This window comes from Cyclopterus lumpus, chromosome 4 (assembly GCF_009769545.1).
Source record: "Cyclopterus lumpus isolate fCycLum1 chromosome 4, fCycLum1.pri, whole genome shotgun sequence".
Classification (NCBI taxonomy): domain Eukaryota; kingdom Metazoa; phylum Chordata; class Actinopteri; order Perciformes; family Cyclopteridae; genus Cyclopterus; species Cyclopterus lumpus.
In genome coordinates, this window is record NC_046969.1 from 4,145,274 (window position 1) to 4,164,435 (window position 19,162).

A 19,162-nucleotide genomic window follows, 5' to 3' on the forward strand; every position below is an offset into this window, starting at 1 on the left:
TGTTTAGGTTTTCTCACTTTTTGCCGAATACAGATATGCAATGTAAAAAGTAGCCGAGCCAGAATGTAACCTGTGGAAAAGAGCTGAGGTGTAGAATGGATGTGTTGTGATTGAAAGACAATAGTAAATGTCTGGAGAACCGCTGTTGATCCAGGGAAGGTTGTGGAAATCCAGCACTTAGTCACCCCCCCACATTCTGCCTCCTTGTAATGACATGTCAAAGATGTTGGAAATCGTGCCCCTTTTTCTGTGAGACTCCCTGTAATTGTTCAACTAATTGTTCAACTCCCTGTAATTTTCAGTCACACTGTCGAAGATTCCATGTGTGTGTGTTTCTTTTAGATGTATTCCGGAAAAATAAAAATTTTAGCTGCCAAGTAGATTTAACATGTACCGAAAGGCAGACAGATGTGTGCATCCACATGGGTGGTGACGCTGATGGGATTCATGTTGTTCTGGATTTCATTTGAGAAAAGGCAGGAAATCAGGGGGAAGAGCAGCCTGACCGCTGCTCTCTGTAATTTGCTTGTGTGCTGAGGCAGGAGGGAGCGGTCCGCATCTTCAGCGTTCAAGCTCAGCTCATATTTGGCCTCGATGCGCAATCCGGGAGGTTGTGAAGACTGGCAAGGACTTGTTCTCCAGGTGTTTGCTTTTCAGTAAGCACACGGAATCAGTGAAAAACCACAAGAAACATGTTCTGCTGCTTATTGTGGGGCTGCTTGTGGTTTGCATTCTTTTTGATATTTGTATACCTTCTCAAGTATCGTTGACAACTGGCCTCATATGAAATCTCACCGCTTGTGTTCACAACACAGCGGTAGTGCATTTCTTTTGATGAAGATACTGAAAATATTGATGAACAAAATATCACAGATCATAAGCAACCTTCAAATGTCCCATTCAAGTTAACAATGTTTATTTTATTTACTGCTGCTGAGCGTAAAAACAGGGGTTTTTTGCTTCACAATGCAAAGATACAACTACACTAACATATAGCTTGTGGGTTACTTACCTACATTTAATTTTAAAATGACTTACTTGCTTGTGAGAATGTCTTCAACTTGTTTGTAAGCTGTTGGGTTACTATGAACCTAAACGTATCGATCTGAGGATGTTTTCATTATTCAGCCTGTTTTCTTTACAATGTGAACGTGAATCGGTTGTCTGAGCGCTTACTCATTGGTTGTGTTTCTGGTTTGTTGTATTGCACCACACCGGAACAGATGTAACTGTCCGCTCTATCACAGCAGCTGGCTCGAACATGCCCCTGTGGTTTACACGGGCTAGAAACCGCCACCGATCGCTTGGTTTCATGTTTGGCTCAGGACGATGGAGACAAATGGCAGCAATGTGAGAGTGGAGCCAGGTGCTTTCTGTTGGGTGGATTATGAAACAGTGGGACCTCTGGGCACTGAAATGCAACAGGCCCCACCACCTCTCCTACATAGATAGTCTCTGTAGTTATTTAGTTTCTTTGTAGTTGTTATGTGTTTCTTTGTATTTGTTTTGCATTTCTTTAGTTGTTTTGTGTTTGTTTTGTGTTTCTTTGAAGTTGTGTTGTTGTTGTTTTGTGTTTCTTTGTAGTTGTTTTGTGTTTCTTTGAAGTTGTGTTGTAGTTGTTTTGTGTTTCTTTGAAGTTGTGTTGTTGTTGTTTTGTGTTTCTTTGTAGTTGTTTTTAGTCTCTTCGTGGTCATTTTAAGTCAATCCAGTTTGGTACCTGTCTCTTTGAGTGACATTTTGCAGGTGAAGGACTGGCGGGTCCTGAGCTTGTGGCCAGAAGGCCAGTCCAGTAATCCATCATGACATGCACTTCATTTCTGAGCGCTGTGTGATATTACGCTAAAAATGAAAGTTGCACTATAATCTCGCAATGTTCTTGTCACATAAATCAGGTTCACACATACCGAGTTTCAATCTCTGCTGTGGCTGCGGGTTATTTTGTCAGTTCATGTAATGGCTTTAGTGCATTTCACATTTTGCATGTTGATTTGTTGTGTACTTATTTGAAGCGAGTATCTTCGACAGTATGTGTAGAAAAATACGTCATTTACTGTGCGAAAACATCAAATATTTTTCTTCAGACATCTATTAAAATAGATGACAGGAGGGTGAGCCCTATTGAAGAAAAGCAAGTACTAATGTTGGGTATTTATGACAACAAAACACCTTTATAGATTAGAAAAAGCATGAAACACAAGCCCATAATAAATTAATATAGCCGTCACCCCCACCAGATGTTTTGAACACCATGCTTTAATGAACTACATTGAAATGCAGAACCTGTGTCAACATCAGCTCTCTTGTCTCCTTGCAGGTGTCACTCAATGATTGTGTGAGGTCGTAGCCAATCAGCAGCAGCGTCAGGACCAGAGGAGAGCGCACCAGCAGTCCCACCATGGACCTGAGATGCAGACGGCTGTGGCCTCTCACCAGGGGAGCTCTTTATCTCCTGCTGCTGGCCAGACTGGTGCTGCCTTCTCACTCAGAGAGTGAGTACTACCATTATCCACACGTCAGCACGTTTACAGACAGCTAGGATCCATTAGCTCCATGGGGTCTGCAGAGAGCTTTCAGTCTGTAACTGAAATACAGGACTACTGCCAAGACATTTCGACTTATAGGCATTATTATCGCACCAGTAAAAAAGACAAATCATCACTGAGAGAATTGGCAAAACTTTCTTCTACACTGATGATTCAAAGATGTCCTCAGAAGATTTCTCAAATCCAAAGTTGAATTTATAGATTCCTCACCGGGTTTTTTTTCTCATTATATTGTTGTTAATGTGAGCAGCTCCAATCCACTTACACAAGCTCCTCATCAAACTTCTGCCTTCACACTATACACAAGGTCTGATGAATGTTACATATTTAAATAAATCCTCAAATCTTTTTTACTTTTTTATTTGACATATTTGAATGTATCAACTCCTAAATCCTTCGACAAAGAAAAAAAAAATCAAATTTGTTGGCAATTTCTATTGAATTCTGCTATTTCCTTTGCCCCAATACATTCTAGAAAAGATCTATGCAAAAAACTGACAATCTCATGTTCGCAAAACCGTCAGAAACTGAAACTCCAAGTCAATTCCCATGGGTAGTTTTTCGGTGCTGCATACAAATTCCAAGGAACAGCTGTTAACCTGAACTTCCACTCTAGTTTACAGTGCTTACTGACAAAAATTACCCTTTTCTTGCCGGGTCTAATGCAATACTTAAAAATAAGCTTTTTCTGTGAAAAATAAATGGTGGTGCAATGACTACTTTGGTCAAATGCAAAACTACTGGCCACATATTGTACCTGTTCCATTGGTGTGTGTGTAACTGGCTGGTTAAAGGGCCGGCTCCATCGCGAGTCTCTGTGTGGTTTAAACAATGAGCCTCCTCTTTATCATCATTCTCCTCCTCTCCTGCCGCTGTGAACTTTACGTTTGTCAGTTTAAGGCTGATGTTCCGGGTTGTCATGCTGTCAAGACTCTAGATTGCCACCGCTGTCTTGTATTGTAAGCCTGTAAGCCAATGCTGAAGCGTCTTAAAACCTGCATTCTCTCTACTGACCACCAGGGGGCGACTCCTCTGGTTGTATAGAAGTATATGCTTCATGCGTTAAAGCTGCATTCTCTCTACTGACCACCAGGGGGCGACTCCTCTGGTTGTATAGAAGTCTATGTTTCATGCGTTAAAGCTGCATTCTCTCTACTGACCACCAGGGGGCGACTCCTCTGGTTGTATAGAAGTCTATGCTTCATGCGTTAAAGCTGCATTCTCTCTACTGACCACCAGGGGGCGACTCCTCTGGTTGTATAGAAGTATATGCTTCATGCGTTAAAGCTGCATTCTCTCTACTGACCACCAGGGGCGACTCCTCTGGTTGTATAGAAGTCTATGCTTCATGTGTTAAAGCTGCATTCTTTCTACTGACCACTAGGGGGCAACTCCTTTACTCTACTTCTCTCTTGATTTATTCCCTCAAGTCTTCTTCAATACAGCATGACATTCATTTAGTAAATTATAGTCCATTTAGAGTCAAATAAACCATAAAGAAGGGTATGATTTAGGGCGGGGCTCCTGTGATTGACAGGCCGCTGCCAGAGACGTATACGGCGTCTTAACGTCGCTCCTCCACATTCCAAATATGGTAGCTTCCGTTCAGTGGTTGCAAAAAAACAAGATGGTGACGATCGTAATCCAAGAAGGTGACAGCGAAATCGCCGAACTGGAGGCTTCGTAACATCAGTCCACAAACTATAGTCTGTGGTTTTCACCGTTGTTGGCGATGGCTGCTCGAGCTAGATGTTCTGCTCAGGTGGTTAATGTCACAGCTCTTGCTAAACTAGATGCTCTGCTCCATTCCCATTCAAATGTTATTTAATAGGCTTTGTAGTTGCATCTAGTGAGGGGAGGTGGCCGCAGGGCTTATTTTACCACGAGTACTTTCTGTAGTACTCTTTTACGTTCCCCTTCCTCGTGTACTTTTGTGTTTACTAACAGTTTATTTACATTTTTTTGTCTCCTGTTTGCAGGCTCGGATAGAACAGAAATGAATAACCTCTCCTGTGTTCAGCTGCTTCCTCTCCCCTAATTAGTGCTGCACTTTTTATTCAAGATTTTTTTCATAGGTGAAAACATTTATATTTTTTGAATAATTTTTGAATAATAAAGAGTATTGTATTTGTGGGCTTCTCTGGGGAAGGGGAAGCCTCTTTTGAAGAAGGGGAACAATAGATGTTAAGACTCTTGCTGTTTATTCTTTGGGGTTAAGGTCCCATGTTGGCGTTGTCGGTAAGAGCTTCCAACCCAATTACATATGCGCTGCCAATTAGGGTTTACCAAGTTGTTTGGTAATCCCCGCAAAAAGATGCTCGAGATCCTAAAAGCATCTCCAGGTACCACCCCCTCTGAATAACACGCACAGGAAGCAAAAAAGCATTTTCTCTGATAACCTAGAAGTTTCGTCTTTTCCTGTAGAATCACACTTAAATCTGAATATGTTTTACCAGAGGTTTGGTTTATAACAATGTCACACAGCTGGTGGGCACCGAGCAGTTTAATCTCAAGCTTTTGTTTTTCTAAAGGCAGACTTTTATGTTGGTGCTGTAGATCAGAAGAACATCCACATCGTTCATGGTATCTGCCGTGGTTATCTTCTTTATAAGAAATACAAACTTCTGCCAACTACGAGTATCCGACAAAGATAGTGCTCGGCAAACCAGCCAATCAGATAGCAGCAGGGCTACAGTCAGTCAGCCCTGCATGGCGTCACATTAGTGCCATCTGCTTTCATTAGGAAAGACTTTGGGCATGTGTATGGTTGTTTTCACCCACTTGGAGCCATTCTGAGTGTGGGGCTATTCCCACATACCTTTGGAGATCAATTCAAGAATATATATTTAAAAACTACTCTCAACCACTCACCTTAACTGTAAAATAATGATTGATAACAGACAAAACTAAAGATTGTTTATGTCGCGCAATTACCACCAGTTGTATTTTCCAAGTGCATTTTATGTAATTCATCAGTGTGTGAAACTAACTGCATACACTACGAAGCAGGGTGACAGCTGGCTCATTATGTCAAGCATTCGTACAAAAGTATTCTCAAAATGTACTAGGAGTCTGAAAAGACAAAATGGCTGCTGCGAGTCATTTATTATTGCGTATGATATTATTAGCTAGATATAAACCATTTAGATTCTGGCCTGTGACGATGGTGTTCACAAAAAAATATTGTTTTCTTCCTTTTCTCAGCCCTAATGAACTCGCAACCATTCAAACACTCACTCAGACATTTAGCATGAACCAAATCTACTGACAAATTTTAATAAATAAAAAAAAAAAAAAGAATATTTGAATGACGTTTTCATATGACCGTGGCCATGCATAATTAGTTCAACCGAGTTGTCACACACATTGCAACAGCTCCGATTACAGCTCAAAGCTTAGATAACTTGAGATGAGATATATAAAATGATTGAGTTCTTATTGCCAGTGCTGTAGGAAATAGTCACATATAATTACATATGGTTCATAAACCCCAGGAACAGGCTTCCCTTGGTTATAAAAACAATGACAGAAACCCTCAGTTCCTAAAGCGATCGGAACCGAGGCGATCCCAGAGGGGACGCCAGGATATCATCTATTTCTCAAAATGTTGGATTCAGTCTAGCTTGGTTGTGACCACCAAGCCTGTGTTTGTACTCTGTTGCTACACACAGCTTTACCCTGCATCCGCCAAAAGGTCAACGGCATTCTGAGCACTGACTCAGACCTGGGGGAGGTCATGGCTGGGGATGGAGACTAAAAAATGATGTCCATAAATGGACTAGAACCTGGCTAATGTAATTATGCTTCTTTGGTTCTCCCATGAGGATGCCATTGAACCAAGTCAGCCACGTGTAATGAGCACAACATCGTATGTGGGGAGGGCAAATTGGGTAGAGGTGAAGGGTTTAGTAGGCACATTAAGAAAATGGAATTTCATATTAGTTTAGTCAGAAAGGGAAATGGGTTCAACATTATTACACAGCTGACGGTAATTTAATTTAAAGTCTGGCCTTGAGACACAAACTCAAATGGGACTGGCAGTTCAATGTTGAAATGTTAAAGAGTAATTCCAGATGCCCTGTCATTGCATACAGCAACAACAGCATCAGGTGGTTTGTCCAGTCAACATGTACATATGTTATCATCCCATGAGGAACAATGATTCATTTACGACCGGCATAAAGTGCATAAAAATACAACTCACCATGACGCCGAATTAGTGGGAGCCCTGAGCTTGTTTATCTGCATCGAGTCCGGTGCCATCTCAGGGTGATGGGAGACAGCGCCAGCCGACGTGTGCTTGTCATGTCCAGTCTGCTCCATTGCATTCATTGCAGAAAACCGCTTCACAAAGAAGTTCTCCAAAGACGTTTGTTTTTTTGACTCTTTTTCTCTCGCTTGTGGGTTCGCTGTAGCTCGCTAGCTTTTCTTAAGAGGTTACTGATACGTAATACGTGACCTCTTGAGATGTGTGACGTATTATGTGACCTCGTGAGAGGCTCAGATGCACAGACGGATGTATCCGGTCCTTTTTAAAAAAAAACATTTTTACGACTTTGATAAAAATACAAAACAATGTCATTCACTTCGGTACCAACCGACCCGCGGCCCGGGGGTTGGGGACCGCTGTTCTATACAACCAGAGGAGTCACCCCCTAATGGTCAGTAGAGAGAATACACGTTTTAAGACACTTCAGCATTGTCTTCACTTGGCAGAACCGGAGGGCCTTACCAAGCGTCAGTATGTGACGAGTGACTGTCAAAAGTGTGCACAGATTAACAACCTTATATGAATAATCATCACCTTTCTGTGACGGCAGCACCCCCACCACACCCACACTTTCAAGCATGTCCACCTATAAACTTGTGCTTCCTTGGAGGCACACATTTACTCCATCAAGTCTGTCCTTCTGAAAGTAAACAACCTGTCAATCATTTAAAGCACAATCACCACGTTATGCACATTTTTTACAGTGCATTGCTCATTGTCCTGACAGAAGTGTACGCGTGTATTGAAGTAAAAACAAACGGCAGTTCTTGCAGCAACAGGATTTGAGAATGCCGTCCTGAACCATGTTGGAAGCAGTTCTCAGTATGCAGGCCATACAGGGGCAGGATGAAGCCTCTGAGCCCCACACGTGGGGGTCCAGTGTTTCTATTCAACAGGTTAATTATCGGGACTTGTTGCTTTATGGGTGCAATGAACACATTGTGTAATTTACCTTCATAATTTAGCAGGGAGGAATTCATTACAGGGGCTGTGTCAGCAATTACCTTCCTGTGTGAGCACTCTGCACTCATTAATTGCCCCACTCAGAGATTTTTCCGTAATAGAAACCAAATCCTTTGAAGCTAATTTCAGAAAGTCAAATTTGAGCCCAACAACACTACACTTATGGTCATGGTAAATGGACCTGCATTTATAAAGCACCTTTCTAGTCTTCCGACCCCTCAAAATACTAAACCCAAACTATATTATTTTCCTAAACCTAACAAAATAGTTTGTATGAATGCCTTTATAAAGGCATTCCGGAATAGATAAGATCATCCCACATAATTAAATAAATGTTGATGTGTTAAACATTAACAATAATCCGCTACTTTTTTGTTACTACATTTAATAGTTAAATATTTTAAAGTTAAAGACAGGGTTGGTAATGATGAGAAACTAGCAATAGTAAGGCTAGATTTGAAAAGTTATCCAACCTAAACAAACGGCCCAGTGTTGACGACTCTTTTCCAATGAAAGTAGGAGCAGCACTACACCCCAAATTTGCTAAATATAGCAAGGAAGTCTCCAAGTCTTCAACGCTGACAGTCCCGTCCCTTCAGGCCTCTCTCCAGAGACACTCAACCCAAAATCATCATTATGAATGTAAACAAACATGGCAGCTATTAGTAATCAAAATATTGCAGCTTGTGGAAGACTGGTGATGAACAATGAGTGCACGGGCAGAGTACCCGGAGGCAGGCAGGTACGCGGCAGGTAGCCCGTCCAATCATTATTTACGGGCTGAATGAAATGATGGAACGGTCCTGCCAAAGCCACATATACCAGAATGTTTGATTCATTGATAACTTTCAAGATGTAATGAGAATTTCAACAACAATATCAAATGTGTTTGAAGATGATAACCAACCCTGCTTTTAAAAGATACAATATACTTTGTTGTGTCACGGGCTGTCCCTAGGGCCGCCTAGGGTGGGGCAGAGCAAGAGATCAATCAGAAGGGTTCAATTAAAGGGTCAGGTTTATTGTTTCCTGCCAAGGGTTCATTTAATCCAAAATCAAAAAGAGTCCATAAATAAACATAAAGCGTCCCGGACGAGAAAGTATTTCCTTAAACAAAATAAACAAGTTTTAAACCTTTTAACCTAATATTTTATAATTATTTTAGACACCAATGTTACATATAGCAGTCAGCTCACAGAGCCCATTTTAAATGGTTGGGCTTCTAGAGAAGCATTTCTTGCCAAAGAAAAAAAAGATAATACACCGTGATAAAATACAATTAAAATTGCATTTAATTTAATGTTATGTCATGTTAATAATTCAATTAAATTCAATTCAGTTTATTTTGTACAGCCCAAAATCCCAAATTACCCTCAGAGGGCTTTACAATATATACACATACGACATCCCTGACCTTTGACCTCACATTGGATCAGGAAAAACTCCCAAAAAACAGAAAGAAACCCTTTCAGGGGGAAAAGAGGCAAGAAACCTTCTGGAGAGCAACAGAGGAGGATCCCTCTCCCCGGAAGGACTGAAGCAACAGATGTCATATGTACAAGATGAACAGTGTTACAGATGTAATGAATATTACAGAAATTATTAATAATGAGTAGGCATAGACCACCATCCAGACCTCCCCAATCCATGAAACAGAGGAGGGGCCATGGCAGGAGGCAGGGCCACGGAGGCAGGACCATTATGCAGGAGGCACCGTGTAGTAGGCTGGGCCAATGAGGCATGAGGCCAGGCCCTTGAGGCAGAAGACACTGAGGAAGGAGGCCAGGATGCAGGAAGCAGGGGCAAGAAGTCAGGGGGCAGGGCCCAGGAGCCAGGACCGGCTTCAGACACAGCCAGGTTCGTTGAACCCTGTGAGGCGAGAAGGCACGAAGACTCTGGGGAAGAAGTAGAGTTAGTAATGTGCAATAAAGAGATGTGAATTCGTCCATAAGGAGAGTTGGAAGAGGAGAGGAGTCAGTGTATCCTAAAACATCCCCCAGCAGCCTATAAGCCTATAGCAGCATATCTAGGGGCTGGACAAGGGCAAACCTGATTCAGCCCTAACTATAAGCACTATTAAAGAGGAAAGTCTTAAGTCTATTCTTGAATGAGGTGACTGTGTCTGCCTCCCGGACTGAAAGTGGAAGCTGGTTCCATAAAAGAGGAGCTTGATAACTGAAGGCTCTGGCTCCCATCCTACTTTTTAGAACTCTAGGAACCACCAGTAGCCCCGCATTTAGTGAGCGCAGCTCTCTAGTGGGTCAATATGGTACTACAAGCTCCTTAAGATATGATGGTGCATCACCAATCAAAGCTTTGTAGGTGAGGAGAAGAATTTTAAATGTGATTCTTGATTTTTCAGGGAGCCAGTGCAGAGCAGCTAATACAAGAGTAATGTTCTTAGTTTTTGTGAGTACACAAGCTGCAGCATTCTGGATTAACTGGAGGGACTTAAAAGATTTATTAGAGCAGCCTGATAATAAGGAATTGCAGTAATCTAGTCTAGAAGTAACAAGCGTGAACCAGTTTTTCTTAATCGCTTTGCGACAAGATGTGCCTGATTTTTGAAATGTTGAAATGTTGAGTGTATCTCGTCTACCACAATAATAAAAGGAAACACTTGTGAGAATACTTCAGATGTGTAAATATCAGCCTATATGTTACTGGTTATGATTACATGAAGATGGCACACAGCACAAATTAAACAGTTTCAGGTTTGCCTCGTAAAAAGCACTTATTATCATGATTATCTCTTTGGAATGATGTAGCCGAAAGGTTTAAACTTCCTCAAAATCATAGCACAATCTATGAATAGTATCTCTGCAAATTTTGACTTTGAAAAAGTGAAACAGAACTAAATTAGAACCTTGTTAGTAGGCGAGGTCTTCAAAATGGGCATTTGGGCACACATTTGGGCACATTGGGCACATAACATGTACCAGACTAGATATCTCACTTTTATATTACTAATGGGATTCAATACATGCAAATACAGCATACAAAATAATAAAACATTTTTTTTAACCAGAACTATATTTACCTATTCAAAAAACACCACAGAGCAACTGAATGTTGAATCAAAATGGAACATATTTTATTTTAACAAACTGTAAACATTTCTAACAATAAGTAATGGATAAAACTGGGAAAAAACTAACTATTTACACAAATCTCCATTATGCCTTTACAATCTGTACACATCCCTGGAGATAGTAATGCTGGTTGGTTTCTTCTGGCTTGATCGATAGATATAATTGAGTATCATCTGCATAACAATGAAAGTGTATGGAGTGTTCCCTAATAATATTCCCTAAAGGAAGCATATATAAAAAGGTAAATAAAATTGGTCCAAGCACAGAACCTTGTGGAACTCCGTGATTAACGTTGGTGGTCATCGAGGCTTCATCGTTTACAAATACAAATTCAAATTGATCTGATAAATAGGATTTAAACCAACTTAGTGCGGTAACTGAAATGCCAATCGACTGATCCAGTGTCGGTAATAGGATGTCATGATCAATGGTGTCGGACGCAGCACTAAGGTCTAACAAGACAACTACAGAGATGAGTCCTTTATCAGCACTAAGGTCTAACAAGACAACTACAGAGATGAGTCCTTTATCAGCACTAAGGTCTAACAAAACAAGTACAGAGATGAGTCCTTTATCTGATGCAATTAGGAGGTCATTAGTAATTTTCACCAGTGCTGTCTCTGTGCTGTGGTGTTTTCTAAATCCTGACTGAAACTCCTCAAATAAACTATTATGATGTAGAAAGTTACACAACTGATTTGCGACTACTTTCTCAAGGATCTTAGAGAGGAAGGGAAGGTTAGAGATCAGTCTGTAGTTAGCCAATACCTCTGGATTAAGAGTGGGCTTCTTCAGGAGAGGTTTAATTACAGCTACTTTGAAGGAATGTGGTACATAGGTAAGTAAAGACTCACAACTGAACCCAAAACGACAATTAAACCTGGCAAGATCAATATAACGTACCAAACTAGGAAGGTGCAGATATTGCTGGGAAACAGGAGCTCAGGCTGGGCCAGTTGATGAAGTCCAAAATGTTGCTCCAACATTTAGTCTATTCTGATATTTCGGAGCTACAACATTTTTCCTAGAAATCACTGGAATTGGTCAGAGTTTGATGCAAGAGAGTTTATTCATTGAGCAAAGTATATTCCCCGAGCAGGTTCCAGAAACCAACTGAATATTCGGGTACTTTTACTGAGTTCATTTAAAAAACTTTAATTCTTTCCAAGTTATACATTGAATCAAACAGGTGATACGTTAAATCACTTAAACACTAGTGCTAAAACATCAATTACATTTGATAGTGACAAATCAAACAATATCCGTCAGGTGAGTCTGCAGCGAGTACTACGACTAACTACTCTAATGTTCATTGGATGAATTCAAACCACAATTCCCCCCAGTCGAGGCCGCGAGGGCATCAGGCACGTTCTTTCAATCGCACGTCTCGCGCAAGAAATGCACTCATTTTAATCCATGCTGTCCACACCGGCTCTGCGCCGCTTTACTGCAGTGCACTGTGTCACGCTCAGATTGACTGTTAAACACTGAGCTCTGAACAGAAACTCAGTTCGGCTGTGTGTTGAGTTCAGGAAGCTCTTTAAGCCCAAAACACCGCAGGCTGCTAACGGCACACTGGCTCTCCTTTAGCGACATGAGAAGATGACCTCGGGTTCAGTCATTTGCTATGCAATAGTTACACACACACACACACACACACACACACACGGGTATATGGATCAGCTGTCAGTCGGCTTTAACAGCTAGAGAGACATTTGATCACTGTAATAAAGACAGTTATCAGTGTACTAATAATAATAAAGACAGTTATTATCACTGTACTAATACAAATACAGACAGTTATCATCAGTGTACTAATACTAATAAAGACAGTTATTGACACTATATTAATACTAATAAAGACAATTATCATTACTGTACTAATAATAAAGAGTTATCATCACTTTATTAATACTAATAAATACACAGTTATCATCACTATACTGATACTAATACAGATACAGTTATTATCACTGTACTGATACTAATAAAGACACCGTTATTATCACTGTACTAATACTAATAAAGACACAGTTATCATAACTGTATTAATACAAATAAAGACAGTTATCAACACTATATTAATACTAATAAAGACAATTATCATCACTGTACTAATAATAAAGACAGTTATCATCACTGTATTAATACTAATAAAGACACCGTTATCATCACTCTACTAATAATTAAAAAGCCACAGTTATCATCACTACTAATACTAATAAAGACACCGTTATCATCACTCTACTAATACTATTAAAGACAGTTATCATAACTATTAATACTAATAAAGACACCGTTATCATCACTGTACTAATAATAATAAAGACACAGCTATCATCACTATTAATACTAATAAAGACTTCATTATCATTGCTCTACTAATACTATTAAAGACACAGTTATCATCACTGTCAGAGTGGAGATGTTTTCTCTGCAGTCTGTTACCTGTTTAACAAGTGCATTGAGTATTTGTACACAGTGTGTGGTATTTAAACACAGTGTGTGGTATTTAAACACAGTGTGTGGTATTTATACTGTGGTCTGTGGTCTGTGTCCTGCTTCGAGCCTACAGAACCAATTTCTACCAGCAGAATCTGTTTGTCGTATTCATTAAAGATCTGATTGTGAAGTCATTATGAAATAACCCAGAATGTGATTATGGTTTATATTGCTCACTGCAATTAATTTATTGGGATCAATGATTGAGGTAAACTTAAATTATATAACTCATCAAACTCGACACTCAAGAATAATCAGCCTCAAGTCACTGATTGGAAATTAATTATGTAAAAAGAGTTCCTGCTAACAGAAACTCTCTAGCTCTCTCTGACTGAGTTATTAAGGTAAATAAGAGATCAAGAAAAGATCATTATTTATAATAAATGAAGACAGTTGTTTGCGGTCCTTTTGTTATTCAGACCTACTATGAACATGTATGTTAACCAGATGGTGACTCAGAAAACAAATCTGAGTTTAATCTGTGATCGTCTTCACTCTGGTATGAAACTCCAGAGATCAGTCCGATCAGCTGCAGTGTCCAATCAAATAACTGATGAACAATGAGGGGGTGTGTCCAATAATATAACTGATGAACAATGAGGATGTGTGTCCAATAATATAACTGATGAACAATGAGGGTGTGTGTCCAATAATATAACTGATGAACAATGAGGGTGTGTGTCCAATAATATAACTGATGAACAATGAGGGGGTGTGTCCAATAATATAACTGATGAACAATGAGGATGTGTGTCCAATAATATAACTGATGAACAATGAGGGTGTGTGTCCAATAATATAACTGATGAACAATGAGGGTGTGTGTCCAATAATATAACTGATGAACAATGAGGGTGTGTGTCCAATAATATAACTGATGAACAATGAGGGGGCGTGTCCAATCAATTAACTGATGAACAATGAGGGGGCATGTCCAATCAAATAACTGATGAACAATGAGGGGGCGTGTCCAATCAATTAACTGATGAACAATGAGGGGGCGTGTCCAATCAATTAACTGATGAACAATGAGGGTGTGTGTCCAATAATATAACTGATGAACAATGAGGGTGTGTGTCCAATAATATAACTGATGAACAATGAGGGGGCGTGTCCAATAATATAACTGATGAACAATGAGGGGGCGTGTCCAATAATATAACTGATGAACAATGAGGGTGCTTGTCCAATAATATAACTGATGAACAATGAGGGTGTGTGTCCAATAATATAACTGATGAACAATGAGGGGGCGTGTCCAATCAATTAACTGATGAACAATGAGGGGGCATGTCCAATCAAATAACTGATGAACAATGAGGGGGCGTGTCCAATCAATTAACTGATGAACAATGAGGGGGCGTGTCCAATCAATTAACTGATGAACAATGAGGGGGCGTGTCCAATCAATTAACTGATGAACAATGAGGGGGCGTGTCGAGCGTTAAAAAAAATAGTAATTTGTGGTCAACCAGAACTGTAAAAACTAGTTAATTTCTGAGTTTTACCAATCACCATAACTAACATAAAAATGAAGCGTCAACACAAGAATCGTTAGGATCAGATGTTTCCCTCGGCGTTCAAATACTGGTCTCTCTTGCTTTAGCTGCTGAGAGTCAGAACATCAATATTGTGTCAGGGCACAAACATTTGTATTCCAGCACTCGCAATGCTCTCATCCAGCCGGGACTCACTTCCTGGCTGGTATGCCGTAACCTTCCTTTTCCCTACACTGCTTGCCTTTGGATTTGCAACTCCCCAGGGTCGCATACATATAATGATTCGCAAAATAGAATCAGTTTATTCCCTGCTTCTTCGCCCTCCCTTCCAGCTTTTCATGCACCATTCAGGTACCGCTACCAAACTCATGTGGGAGGCAATTTTGTGGGTTATGAACAAGGAGCAGGAGAGAACAATGTATTATTTATAAGAACAAACACAAGTGGCAGCAGGGTCTCTGCATCCTGCTCTACATTTGGAAGTTAAGATTACTGAGCCTCTGCTGGACTGGCTGACTGTTTGTGGTTATCTGTTTATGGGGGGAAACAGGAAGATAGTGAAATATTCCACCTGGCTGTATGGATTTAAATACATAGCTTAGTGATGCTAAATTCTGCTGCGGTGTCTTCTCCTTCCTAGCATACTGAATATTACACAAACAAAGTCTGCAAACTGCAAAAAGCTCCTTAAATGGAAAACTCCACCCACATTTACTCACACATCGGTAGCTATCATTAATCACTCAGTTTGAGTTAATTACTGAAAATCATTTTGCGATGATTTATTGAACAGTTTGCTGCTCAAAGATCCATTCGGCCTGACAACGCAGTGGAATGTATTGGATTTGCAGTGCACGGGCTGGTAGACTATGGACATTGACAGGTCCATGGGAATGTGAAGCTGCGTCCCCATTGAGATGAGCTGCTCTTGGCAGAGGGTTTGACGTATGGATTATCATGTCATGAGGTGGAATTAGAGAATGGTTTGGAAAAATGTATTCTGGTGATGATAAAAATGTATTCTGGACATGACTTTAAACATGCATAAATGATGTACCATGCTAGTTTGTTTCTTGTTTAACAGTCAAGAAAGCTCTTCAGCTGTTTGATGATTGTCATTTTTTATGTGTCATGTCTCAACAATGGCTTGAACTTATAGCTTTTTGAAATGCCTGTGTTGAGGTTTAGCACAACAAGCTGATTGAAGTGTGAGTCAGTAACACTTTATTGAGCTGGAATATCAATTACTCTTCCTGTGTTACTTTGAATTCTTGAAAATACTTTTTCTCTCCGGCCGCCACGGTGGATGGACAATCTTGCACAACTTAGCAGTATAATCCAAGTCTCATTCATCCAGTCGTATGCTTATTACTTTCCAAACCTTGCTAAAATCTTTCTTCTAAAACCACATTGGAATTGCATGGACATGTGCACGCATGAGTCTGTTTATGCGGGAGTTTCTTTACATAGTAAGGTTTTGTCTTTGACACTTGCACTGTCTGTTCAAAAAAACATATCCTTATGCATTTGTTTTAGTTTTTTCACCGTACTATATTTAATTCAATTCAGTTTATTTTATATCGCCCAAAATCCTAAATTACATATATGCCTCAGAGAGCTTTACAATCTGTACACATACGACATCCCTGTCCCAGGACCTCACATCGGATCAGGAAAAACTCCCCCTGAAAAATAGAAAAAAAAACCTTTCACAGGGAAAAAAGGGAAGAAACCTTCATGAGAGCAACAGAGGAGGATCCCTCTCCCCGGATGGACAGAAGCAATAGATGTCATGTGTACAGAATGAACAGCGTTACAGACCACAAGGCTCCATATCGGCCCTTCCAATGGACAAACCATTGACCTTGTTGACTAGTGGATGCCTGGCCGTAATGAATGGCTGTTGGTTTGAATGAAGAACCGCTGGACAAACAACTTTTGAGTTTACTGAAGACCATATAGCAAAAGTATTTTTAAAAATGTCCTGGTGACACAGAAAAAGGTCTGAAATGTCACCTGCTTTGGCTTCTAGTTGTCCCGCAGTATGTCTGACCTGTGAAAGCAAAGAGCTGGCTCTTCAGTGCAGCCATGTATCAGACTTCTGCCGGCTCTCTGTTACTCCATGGCAAGCAGGAATTGCCGGCGGTACACGGTATACAGGTTATGCTGACAGGCCCCGTTAGAGAGCAGCACTGGGGAACTGGCAGGGTTTTCTGTGTGATAGCGCAGGAGAGCAAACATGTGCACCTTCCCTGCATCCTCTCTACAGAGTGTTTACTTTATAGGCCATGTAAATATGCAATTTCTGTTTACATAGGGGAGTTTTAATAGCTTAGCTTATGTGATAACACTTTAAGTAGACCATTTACTTAGACACTTTTTTATTTAATGATAATCTGGGGCCAAGACACATCAATGCTCTTCTGTTTTCACAGGGTTTCTTTTGGCTTCCCTTAAAAGCCACTTTGCAGATCAATAACATCAGTCTAGTCGATGATACACCGATAGTCAATAATACCCGTTCACACTGGTTGCCACCCAACATAAAATGAAGAAGAATGACCTCAGAGCACTTGTCAGTCCATCACCTCTCCCAGCACCAAACACCAAATTCTTCTTCTGGAGAATATTATTTTTGCTAAACAAAATGGTGTTTGAAGCATTTTTCTTCTGGATAGCCCAAGGGTAACCACTGTTTGTGCCAAGCACTTCCTTTTGAATTCAACTAGTCTTTCTTTTCTCCACTTCGATTGAAGCTGGTAACGAAGGGGGCAATGCTACTTTTAGAAAGTGCATTGCAGTATTGGGGGAAGTATTCTGCCTGTATTAGCATTAATGACTACTGTTTTATTTTTGCTATAGGCAAACTGTATTGTGATCTTCACAACTAAATAGATTCCCTTTCCCATGTTGGCCTGTCTTGTTACTGAAGAACTTTGCATGAGGAGCGGCCCACTCCTCAGGGGAAGGCATTGCAGTCTTTCTACCTTGGGTGTCCAGAAGTCGGGAGCCAGATTGTTTGCGTGTCACTTTGACTGATACGAGGTGGATTTGCATGGCTGCTCCCTCTCAACTCCACAGCCTAATGAGTCTCTGTGCGAAGAAGACACTTTGTGTGAAACTGTTGTCACTTGTCATTGTGAATTGCCTCCAAAACACAGCTTTATTCCGCCTCACACAACATTTGACTGCCTGGCCGCCTGCCTAGACACCATTAAATTATTGAGCCCAAATGAGAAACAAGTGTGCTGCCGTGGGTGACAATGAGACGTGAAACAATAGGCTGTAAACTCATTGGTTGGAGAAATAGTTCTGTTGAAGTTTTGTGTATTTGGAAAAGCATTTATGGGATGTCCTTTAACTCTGCCATTTTCCATCTGCTTACCCTTCATCGAAGGTATACTATGACCACTGGCCAGTAACGTTAAACATTATTGTTGCAACACTAAAACACTAGTTGGTGCCATGTTCCAAGTTCAGAAATCGAAATGTACAATAAGTGAGATCCCATTAACTTTTTACACAGAATTAGTTGTACTCGTTTGATGACTAAAAATGCCAATTCCAATACAGGTAGGAAGTTTAAATGGATGAATGAATGTTGAACACCTCATGGATGAACTTGTTACAGACAACTCTGCCATGATGCTGTAATGACCATTACACACTTGAGGTGTTTTATTGTTGTTGTCGTGAGCACTTTCACACAGGACACAAATAGTACGCGGCGAAAGAAATACTTTGGACAAAGTATGAACAAAGGCGCTAGACATTTGCACTATGCAAGTGTTCAAGGAAACTCAATAACATGTCTTACAGTAGCTCAGGCTATACACCAGTTTATCTCAGACAGATGGGCAATAGGATGGGAACTGGTCCTCTGCCTGCATAAATCTAGTTCAACCTTTTATTGAAAAAGTCTTTTAACTGTTGCAACTTCACATCGATGCCAGTATGAATAGTTTTGATGCAGATATTTGTATTGTTAATTTATCACATGCCTGGTTTGTAAATGTCTTAAATGCTGTTATTAAAACACTAGATACTTGCATATTTGATCAAAATTTGATATGAATGAACACCATATTTGGTCTTTTTAGCAGTTTCAGTCAAAGAAAATCACAACGCCAGACTTCATATTCACGGCATGCGAGAAAGCCACCACGAAGTGACAAGCACGGAGAGTGACAAGCAGCAGGACGAGGCAGTTAGTGTAGCGTGTAAGCAGCATAAAGTGCTGCGTGGATGGATTCCCTGGCTTGGTGTCAGAGAGGAGGGGGGCTGTACTGTCAC

At 40.4% G+C, this 19,162-nt stretch overlaps 1 protein-coding gene across 11 annotated transcripts in view; it reads left to right on the top strand.

Moving 5' to 3' along the window:
• Positions 1-19,162, top strand: part of ptprfa (protein tyrosine phosphatase receptor type Fa) — a 273,794-nt gene that overhangs the window by 68,265 nt on the left and 186,367 nt on the right. For all 11 annotated transcript variants that reach the window (XM_034530507.1, XM_034530506.1, XM_034530510.1 and 8 more), the window contains exon 2: positions 2,315-2,489. In XM_034530507.1, the coding sequence (XP_034386398.1) occupies positions 2,396-2,489 (94 nt within the window). In that variant the 5' untranslated portion in view covers positions 2,315-2,395. The remainder of the gene's footprint in view (positions 1-2,314; positions 2,490-19,162) is intronic.